The following is an 11,175-nucleotide window of genomic DNA, read 5'->3' as shown; positions in this document are numbered from 1 at the left end:
CTCCATAAGTTATGTGTATACAGTGTATTACATTATAATCGGTTAGAAAATTATGGGGCCAGAAAATTAGCTTTTGAGGTTTTGTTGATTAAACATGTGACACTACAGAATGTCTCCTCAGAAATTTGTATGATGCCAAATATCTGAATTGGCATATAATATCTACTTCAATCCAAGTTTTAACTTGCAAAAGGCACCCATTTGTTGATAATAACTATGCATTCCAGCATTGATTACGCCTACATAGCACCATTATTCTGTATTATAGTTGCTTGTTTTCTTGCCTGTGAATTGCTGATTGCTGTGTCTTGTTGGATGAATAAATAAACCATAACCGGAATTCTTTTGAAAGAGTGCCACAGTTGTAGTATTTTTTCATATTCATATGTGTCTCATAGTCTGCTTGGCTCTTGTCTACCAGTGCACTTACAGATCTATGCTTAATAATTTCTTAAAATCCTCAAAATTTCTTAAAATTTTTGCATAGTAACTCCAAATTATAATCTACACTGTTCTTCTACAACTTTTGAGGTAGGGATAACTATTCCTGTTATGGATAAGGAAATCAAAGCAGAGAGAGGTTAAGTAATTGGCTTTCTTACAGGCAAGGAGGAAAGTGTAACAGTAAAGATTATGAACTCTAGAATCATTTTACCTGGGTGTGCCTCTTCGTGTCCCTCCTGATTAGCCCTGTGACTTTGGGGACACCATTTAACCTTTCTAAGCCTATACTTTCAGTTCTAAAGTAAGGATGATAATATTACCAACCATATAGAGTTGATGTGAGGATTGAGACAATCCATGTACACTACTTAGCACAATGCCTGGCAAACAGGAAGTCATCAATGAATGCTGGCAGACGGTCAAGAACAAGAACTCTGGAGCTAGTCTGCTTGGGTTCAGATCCTGGCTCCACCCTTACAAACAAGGGGACCTCTTTCTACCTCATTTTCCTACTGTGTGTGAAATGACACTAAGAATGGTACCTACTTATTAGGTTGTTGTGAGGATGAAACTAGCTAATGTATGTAAAGATGAAACTCTGTGAAGAGATGGGGATGGCTTCTGGAGGTACTAAGAATGGTATTGAACACACTCACATCTGTCCCTTTTTTCTCCAGCTTCATATAATGCCCTGGTATCTGAGTCAGTGAAGTCCTCATTTATGCCAAGATCTTCAGATTGGTCCCCCTTAACAAGAGAAAGCAAAGCCTTCTGATAATCTCCAGATGTGTCTGAGATGATATCTTTAGCCAGATCGCTCTTCACATCCTCTCTATAGACTCTGTTAATTTCTGATTTGTCTGTTAGTTCTTGATGCCAAAATTTCATTCCGAGTGTCTTCATCAGTTCCAAGGCCCCTCATGGCAGCACAGAGTTCATCTGCATCCAACTGGGTGGGAGTTTTTAATAGAGCCAAAACCACTTCCTGGAGGTGACCTGTAAGGGCTTTCTTCAGAGCTTCATCTAGGGGCTTTCCTTTTTCCTAGAGATATGCTTAGAACAGCATCTCACGCGTGTTAAGCACTGTTAGCTGTTATGATTATCAGTAGAAAAGGAAGGACTTTGAAACTTGTATTTCAAAACTTGTGACTTCTGGTGTTTCTTTATGAAATCTATGTTTCTTTCACCTTTCTTTAACACTTGGACTTTCTTTTAATAGTCTATGTGTTTAAGAAAAAGTTACAGTAAACAGCAATCTGTCCTGCCCCATCTCCCACCATCTCCTCAATCCCAAGATGCCAAAATTAAATAGAAAAAAGCTAAATGTAACCTAACTGCTTTCTAAAGAAGCTTAACTAGTGAAAAGGAGTTTCATATGAGGCTCTGCAGCTTTCCCTGTATCTATAAAATATTCATTTGAGAAAGGAAGATGACCTGTAGGATCACATTACTATTGATAGGTAGAAAAACCACACACGCTCCACTATCGCCTTAGCTGTAGGGGCCTTCTTTATTCTTACCACGATGCTATGAAACTTCAGTTACCAACATTCTCTTATACATATGTAGTCACTAAGGGACTGTTTTATCCTTTTAGTAGTGTTCACTCTGTACCTTCCCTTTAAAGATGATTAAAGGAAATTCAAGTCAATGAAAAATAGAGTTATTGTATGCCTACAACAGGTTTTCTGTTTCTTAACAAAGACAAGGGGCAAAGAGTTATGAAAAACAGCTGATTTGTAAATTAAATGACATATTGTCTGTGATAACCTAATTAAGTAAAACGTATAAATTGAATTCAGTAAACTGCTTTTTTGGGAATAGTGCTAACAAAGGGTGCTTCATGTGTTCAAGGGGCAGGTCTGCTGTTTGGTAAATAGTAATTTCACGAGAAACAAATATGCTTGGCACTATCGCTGCCAGCACAGAGGTAGAAGGCAGCCATTTTTGCAGGATGGAATACCGAGTATGAGCTCTGCATTAGGCTGCCTTGGTTCAAATCAATATCTAGGTAAGTTGGGGTAAATTCTTGAATCTCTCTGGGCCTCAGTTTTCTTAACTGTAAAATTCGGATAATAATACTTACTTCTCTTGGGATTAATATGGAAATTAAAGATGACACATATAACTGTTTAATGCAGTGCTGGCTTTGCTCTGTAAACGTTAGTTTTGTTTATTAAACAGATATTGAGCTAGTTCCTAGTCACATTATTGCTAATGATTATGCATAGCCAAGCACTTTGGAGGCCTAAATTGTTACCGAACAATCTATGCTTTACAATTAATAATATCAGTAACTAACATTCAGTATTTTTAGGGCCAAGCATTGTACTAAGTGCTTCATATGCTTTATTTAATCTGAACAGTCCTGTAAGATTAGGTATTAGTATTATCTCCACTTTGCATTTGAGGCTAAGAATAGCACCCAAGCCTCAGAGAGTTCATCCAATTCGAGGAGTTAGGGAAGTCAGGATTTGAATCCTGTCTGACTTTTCAGTTCTAAAGTTCTGAGCCCAGGTACTTAATCATGCTGTATATGATCAACCTTCTAGACCCTCCAAAAAAATCCCTACTTATATGTATAGCAGAGCTTATTATCTGCTCTGGGTGCTAGATGGGAAGGCCTGGGGTTTTGTCAATTCCACTGTAGGTAAAGATGTAAAAGGAAACTGTTTCTACAAACAAATAAGACAAACAAACAAGCAAAAACTCATAGACACAGACAATAGTTTAGTTGTTACCAGAGGGGAAAGGGGGAGGGGACATAGTAGAAGAGGGTAAAGAGGGTCAAATATATGGTGATGGAAGGAGAACTGACTCTGGGTGGTGAACACACAATGTGATACATTGATGATGTATTATTGAATTGTATACTTGAAACCTATATAATTTTATTAACCAATGTCACCCCAATAAATTCAATAAAAAAGGAAACTGCTTCTAAATGTATGCCATATATTTTATATTTGCTTTGTTAACAGTAAAAAGTCTGACTAAAGATAACATAGGGACCCACTAAATCTTGAACACTGAAGATACCTTTATGCTATTGCTAATTAAATAGCTATTATCCCCCAAGTTGTTTGTGTAGCCTGTATTTTATCATACCTAAAAATATATTTTATAACTTGACAGATTGTTCTTTTTGTATTCAATCTTAGACAAACAATTTTAAATTGAAAATGATATACATTTTTTTCCTTTGTTGTTTTTAAATTTTTATTCTCGATTTAAAAAAATAATCAACAGAAATTTATTTCTTACACTTTTGGAGTCTGGAAGTCTAAGATCAAGGTTGGTCAAGTTGGGGCTTGTTTCCTGGTTAACAGATGGCTGTTTTCTTGCTATGTCTTCACATGGTGGAAGAGTGCAAAATGGTATAGATTTTAAAATGGGAAATGTAAAGATTATCCTGAACATGATAAAAATAGTTATTAACTTATAATTGATAGTATTTCAAGCTAATTTTTGAGTTATTCAAAATTATACCAGTTGGTGAAGTACAAAATTCTAGCAAAGGCTGACATTAATTTGTTGTGGAGCTGAGATATATAAAACATTTAGCTCTTATAAGGAGAAAACATTCATTTGAGATTATCTAATTACAATATTATTTATTTATTTACTTATTTATTTTAATAGGGACTTCATGTGGGATATAGATGTACTTTTCAAAATTCAATTGATCAAGAAGAAAATTTGGTCTGTTATGGAAATATCTGTTGGCTGGAGGCATAACTGGTACTTATGCTCAAACACACACAACGCCATTAGAGCATCTAAAAACCCTAATGCAGGTGGGTTGCATAGTTCATGTGCATGTTTTTGAGAGTTAGGAATAATATTTGATGCTTTTCAAAAGAAGGATTTCAGAGGTCTTAACACTATTCCTTGATATTCTCATGTGCAATTACTTTATTGCCAGTAATCTCCTAGACTCATTCAAATAAGCTGCCTAGCTTATTCAAATAAGCTGCCAGGCACTCAACCCACCTTGAGGGTACAAAAAACAAATCATACACCATTCTCATCCACATGAATTTTGGAGTTTAGTGATGGAGACAGATGTGTAAATACATAATTAAATACAATATAATAACCTAGCACTAGTGGTCTAGGAACAGAAAAAAATTAGGAAACTCTCCTTTTTTTGCTGGAAGTAGGGTTGGGGAAGGCTAGACAATACTCTGATTCTCTCCATGGGCTGGAAATTGTGACACCAAGAGACAGAGACTGGTCAAAGAGCTGTACTCCCTCTTTATTCCTTATCAAATACTAGGCCCTGTAGGTAGAATTCTTCAATTGTTTGAAAAGTTTCGGGTAGAGCTGTTGTGGTCCCTTTGAAGATGGTGTGGAAATGGAGGGATTGCCTGAGCCTGGTGGCCAAGTCTCTGTGGTGAGAACTACAATGAAACAAGGGGAGAAGGGTTTCCATTCTTTTCATTGTTCTACTCAAGGCAGAAATGATGGGCCTAAGACAACATTCAGTCACTATCTCCTTTTACCCCTTTTGGGTCACCAAGGAACAAATTTCTCTCTAATTTTTATATAAATATACAAAGCAGGGAAGCATGTCAGGATGCTATGTTCAAAGCAGGGGAAAAGGGCAAAAGGCCTACTGTCAATGGTGACTATTTTATCATTTAATCCATCTGTTTCCAGTCCTACACCACACTGAATTACTGAATTCCGTATTCCTGAGTCAAGAGCCTTTTTGCTTTCTCCAGAGAATAAAGCCTCACAGGTTTTAAAGGTTTTTTTTTATACATTTTTGTTGTTAGATTTGCCTTTGCAAATCAAAACTGCATCTTCTGCACTACTCCTGGCAAGCACAAAAGGAAAGGCGTAAGTTTACAGTTAGGAAAAGCCCACCAACTGTCAAGCACTATTGGATGAAAAAAACAACAACACAAAAAACCCTACCTAGCTCACATTGTACAGTACAGAACACCCAGGGTGGAGGCATGACTAAAAGTTTCCAGAGAGGAAAACCAGGTCATCTACAAAAAAATCAGTGTCACCAGACTTCTCAGAAGTAACACTAGATGCCAGAAAATAATAGGGTAATTAACGCTTTAAAAGTTCTGAAGGAAAGCATTTTCTACCTTGATGTCCACACTCAAGGGGAGAAGCAACATAAAATAATTAGTGGAGAAGATGCAGTTTAACAAAGGCAAATCTACCAACAAAAATGTATAAGAAAATCAATCACTGTGGGGTGGGTTCCTTTCATGTGTATATGTGTGGTTGGGGGAGATAAAATTTTATTCTGATATAGTTTCAACCTACATTTATATAGTCCAAGGAAATATATATATAGGATATATAGTCCAAGGTAAAATATATAGACTAGTCCAAGGAAATCCTGGATACTCTACACAAATTCCCAATGCACATTTTGCCCCATTTGCTCTCCCCTATACATATGTGCATGTGTGTGCACATGTGTGTGTGGAGACAGAGAGAGAGAAAAAATTGGAAACATTGTGCTCCTTTACCTCTAAATAGTTCAGTGTGAATTTCCTAAGAACTTTCCTTTACATATTTTTCAAAATGAGGAAATTTAACAATACAATACTATTATCTAATCCACAGCCCTTATTTAGATGTCATTAATTGTGAATTGTTCTAAGAATTGTCTTTTTTAAAAGAAATAAACTTTATTTTATTAAAGCAATGATTTGTGGGAAAGGGATTTGTTTCTGCAGCAATAATTAACCTATCCTGACTGATACAGGTAGCACTCTGAGCAGTTATTATACCCAAGTCATCCTGTGCAGAACTTTATATCGAGAGGCAGGGAGAGAGAGAGGGAGGGCGTGAGGGAGGGAGAGAGAGAGACAGAAGGAGAGAGGGAGAGCTGGAGGGAGGGAGGGAGAGAGAAAGAGAGAGAGAGAGAGAGAGAGAGAGAGAGAGAGAGAGAGAGAGAGAGAGAGAGAACAATTTCTTAAAGATTGAACCAACTAAAATATCAAAAATATCAAAGTTCTCCTTTGCATAAGGGCTCTCTCTCTACTGAACAACCCAGTATACTATTCAAGAACTCTCAGGTTTCTCTTCTATCCCATAACATCTTCCTTTCAACCTGTGCCTTTTTTATTATTATTATTATTATTTTGCCATTTACATATGCTTATTCTTTTTTTTAAATTAAGCTATAATCGACATAAAACATTATATTAATTTCAGGTAAACAACATAATGATTCAATATTTACACATATTGCAAAATGATCTAGTGACAACACATCTAGTTAACATCCATCACCATAGAGAATTTTTTCCTTGTGATGCGAACTTTTAAGGTCTATTTCCTTTGCACTTTCAAATATGCAATACATCCCATGACTTACTTATTTTATAAATAGAAGTTTGTACTTTTTGACTCCCTTTACCTATTATGCAGACCTTCCCCCACTCCCACCCCCAGCTTCTGGCAACCACCGATCTGTTCTCTTTGTATCTTACCCTTTTCAAGATACTACCTCTGTATCTCCTTGATTCTATTTCCACACATTTATGAAGATGTTTATACTACCTCCCTTTACCTCCTTCTATCTCTCATCATTTATATCCACGATCACTCCTAAATCCCTTACAGGTCTTGTTCCTACCTCTCTATTGAAAATGCTGTCTGTAAGGATACCCAGTGACTTCAATTACCAAAACTAATGGTTTCATCCTCCTCAACCACTTTGCCTCTTGGTGACATTTCGCCATCGTTTTAATGATAAAGCTCCTCTAGAGAATCTTTTCTTGGTCCTCTTCTTATCTCTGTAACCAGTTTTCTCTGCATCCTTTCCTGCTTTTCTAACTTCAGCCACTACCAAGATCTTCAACCACTCTCCCTTTTATTTACTCTCTTTTTTTATTTCTCCAGATGAACTCATCAACCCTGTAATTTATGAGCTGATGTCTCAAAATCTGTACTAATAATGGTCTTTTAAAAATTAGTTTCAGGTGTACAAAGCAACATAATAGACATTTACACACCTCACAAAGTGATAACCCCAACAAGTCTACTACCCATCTGACATCGTACATAGCTATTATAATACCATTGACTATATTCCCTATGCTGTACTTTTTACATCCCATGACTATACACACACACACACACACACATATACACACACATATATAATGTATATATGTGTATACATATTTAATTATAGTTGATATTTAATATTGTTTTATATTCGTTTCAGGTGTACAGTGCAGTGGTTAGGCATTTATATACTCTATGAAGTGATCCCCTGATAAGTCCAGTACCTATCTGACACCCTACATAGTCTTTATAACATTATTAATTATATTCCCCATACTGTATTTCATATCCCTGTGACTACCAATTTGCATTTCCTTTCCTAATCCCTTCAATAATGGTCTTTATAGTAATTTTTTGAAGTATCTAGATTATGTGTCAGGTCTCTTGAATATCCTTTTATCTGGATCAGTTCCCTGGTCTTTTTTTTTTTTTTTTGTCTTTCTTTATCTTGGTATTGGTAAATACCAAGTGTGGGGGGCTTTCACTTTTACTTTTACACACACACACACACACACACACACACACACACACGGTGCCAAAAAAATGTATCATATTTTAAGAAAGGAAAAATCTGTATTAAAATTACGCTGATGGTAACTACTTTGAGCACCTGTTGTAATTGCAGAAGTCAAACATGACTTATATTCAGCTTTTGTTATATATTGAGTATTACAATTTTAATACAGTTTTCCTTTCTTAAAATGTGTATACATTTTTTTGTCTCTCTCTCTCTCTCTCTCTCTCTCTCTCTCTCTATATATATATATATATATATATATCAAAGAAAATTATTACTTTGTCCTAAAAAAAGTCATTTCAATTGTAAGCACAGCACACGGGAGTTTTTAAGCTTTTGAAGCCAGGAATCTTTATCCTCTTAAAAAATGATAGTACCTTGATTAATTTATTCAACAAATATTTATTGAGCACCTATTACTTGTTAGGCACTGTTCTCGATACTTAAGAAACTTATATTCTAGCAGGGGAAACCGACAATAAACCTAAGAAATGAGTAAATCATATAGTATTTTAGGTGATCAATACCCTCTAAGGTGATAGGCGATATAGGAAAAAGAAAATACTGGAACAGTGTAAGGGGAAGCAACAGTGTCAGGAAGTGTGGGTAACAGTGTTAAGAAGCAGGGGGGCTCACTGATAGGGTGATTTTTGAGCAAAGACTTGGAAGGCGATGAGGGAGTTCTCCGGGAGGATACCTGGGAGGTGAGTATTCCAGGCAGGGGGGCAATGCAGAGGCGCTAAGGTGTGTGTACTATGTCTGGCTCAAGGTACAGCAAATGCTGGTGTGTGGAGCAAAGTGAATGAGGGGGACAGTTGCAGAAGATGAGGTCAGAGAGGTAATGGGGGAGCAGATCACAGAGATCAGAGTAAACTTTGACAGTTACTCTGGTGATATGAGGAGCCCAGTGGTCCAAGATTTGGGATTTTACAAGAAAAAATAAAAAATATTGGTCTGGGCCTGTCTTTAGACTGTGCCACTGACTTTCAAAAGATGTGACCACAGATTGAGGACACAAAGTCCAGTGCAATATAGTACAGAACTAGGTTTTACCATAATCCCTCAGTCCTGTCGCCTGTAATTCTCTAGTACCTCGACTTGAGAATACCTCAGATCCTTTATGGGCGCCTGGAAAAGAGGTTGAGGCGCACCGGCAATGTGCGGTGTCCCAGAGGACAACACAAAAGGTGTGTCAGAATGGAGGGCATGGACAACAGTGGCTAACCAGGATCGGGATTAAGTAAGGGAAGGATTTTAAAGTGTCCTTTGGATGTTGTGACAGGGAAGTTCAGTGAAGTAGGGAGGTGGCTGAGATGAGACTGCAGCAGACCTATGAGAAAGTACTAGGAGGTGAGGAGGAGGAGGGTCTTTGGAAGCAACTCAGGTTCGGCGAGGGGGGGCCAGACTAGAGGGGGGCTGAGTTGGGGGGCGCGGGGTGGGTGGGGTACGGCTCCTCTGGGAGGTCTGCCCTCTCTAGACCGCCCCCCAATCCCCGTAGGGTCAGCGGGGGGCCTACTGCAAGGCGATGACCTACTCTGGGCTCTGGGAGGAGGGTGGCACGAGGGCACTGGACACTCACGTCAGGGCTGCAGGTCAGCGCAACTCCCCTGCGGGAGGCACTGAGTTGTTCCGGGAGATTGTAGACACCCGGGCGCTCCTTCGACGCCGCCTGGGGAACGCGCTCCGCTTCCCCAACACTCACTTGTCTCTCGGGTCGGTCAGCGGCCGGAGGTCGCCGCGGACCGCGCCGCGTCTCCCACTTCCGGCGAGCGGCCTCTCGCGTGGCGCCTCGGGCAGGGTTCCCATGAGGCCGCGCGCCCGAGGGGCCTCTCGGAGGCGCCCGAGAAGCCGGCGGCGCGGTCCTCTCGCTCCCCCAGGCGGCTTCGAACCGCTGCGGCTCCCTCGGGCCGTTGCCACAGCCGCCGCAGTGGAGGCGGCCGTGTGGTCCCCGCCACCGCGAGGCAGCACCGGACGGGCCATGCTGCGCTGGCTGCGGGGCTTCGTGCTGCCCACGGCGGCCTGCCAGGACGACGAGGACTACTTCAACTACGGGATCCTCTTCCAAGACCTGGACCGCAACGGGGACGGGGTGGTGGACATCATCGAGCTCCGGGAGGGGCTGAAAAACTGGAGCTCCACGTTTGGCATGCACTCAGAGAAGGTGATTGACCAAGAGAATGTGGCACCGGGAGTCGGGAGAGACGTTGGGTGGAGGGTGAAGCCAAACTTGCCCTTTCTGGAGCTTCTTTCAAAGGCCCCTGTTATAAGGGCGGGATTCTCCTCCCTGAGCCCCTCACGCAGAATAACGCCCGCCGGCGAAACACGATCGATCTCAATCTTCTTAAGACAGTCACTGTTGACCATGACCAAAGCCTTCTCCTGGGCTTTTTGCGAGATGCTCAGTGGGTTTCTGGTGACTCATTCAACATTTCCTGAATCCACACAGAATTTCAGGGGTCGTCTTAGCCTTTGTGAATGCAGGAGTAAACGACGTTTCTCTTTAATCAGGACGTTCCCAGCCCAGGGTTCACACTTCAGCATCAGGCACAGGTGGGTCCCCAGACCTGCTGTCTCTGACATCCACAAGATCTAGGGGAGTCAGACCTTGATCCTTGAATTCACGCTCCTGCTGACTGTTTAATACATTGCCTAAATTAGTGAGGTCTTCCTTCTCTAGATGGGTCTTGGCTTCTTATTTAAAAACTGTTTAGATGGAAGTTTAGGACATCAAGATAAAACAGTTATTCTATTTCTACATCATTGCTGAACAGTCTTCAGATATTACTCACTTGTTTCAGCTCTCTACTGTTTAGGGTTTATGTGTGTGTGTGTGTGTGTGTGTGTGTGTGTGTGTGTGTATGTGTGATGTCCAAACCTTTCCCATAGCTCAGGAAATTCCTTCAGACTTCTGCGGTCCAAAACCTGTTGCTCTGATTTGATTTTTAGCTCACTGTCTCATACCTGTATCCTCTCACTCTGCTTAGTCCCTTCAGATTGATGACTTAATCAAACCATCTACATGGTTTTATTTTTATTTTGGCCCTGAACTCTGTCTCTTAGAACAGTCTCTGGTTCTACTTTCTTCTGTTAGCCCAGAATTCCAGGACACTGCATCTCAGCCTTTCAGGTATCTCAGGTTCCTGCTTACCTGAAAAGGGATATCAGAG

The 11,175-nt window shown here is 40.1% G+C and overlaps 1 protein-coding gene across 3 annotated transcripts in view; it reads left to right on the top strand.

Moving 5' to 3' along the window:
- Positions 1 to 9,492: 9,492 nt before the first annotated feature.
- LOC117014306 (calcium-binding mitochondrial carrier protein SCaMC-1-like) overlaps positions 9,493 to 11,175 on the top strand; it is a 44,049-nt gene continuing 42,366 nt past the window's right edge. For all 3 annotated transcript variants that reach the window (XM_033092008.1, XM_033092007.1, XM_033092010.1), the window contains exon 1: positions 9,493 to 10,169. In XM_033092008.1, the coding sequence (XP_032947899.1) occupies positions 9,534 to 10,169 (636 nt within the window). In that variant the 5' untranslated portion in view covers positions 9,493 to 9,533. The remainder of the gene's footprint in view (positions 10,170 to 11,175) is intronic.

The sequence above is a fragment of the Rhinolophus ferrumequinum genome, chromosome 22 (genome assembly GCF_004115265.2).
Source record: "Rhinolophus ferrumequinum isolate MPI-CBG mRhiFer1 chromosome 22, mRhiFer1_v1.p, whole genome shotgun sequence".
Taxonomy (NCBI): domain Eukaryota; kingdom Metazoa; phylum Chordata; class Mammalia; order Chiroptera; family Rhinolophidae; genus Rhinolophus; species Rhinolophus ferrumequinum.
The sequence above is the reverse complement of the archived record's forward strand: the minus strand, read 5'-3'. Positions and strand labels throughout refer to the sequence as shown.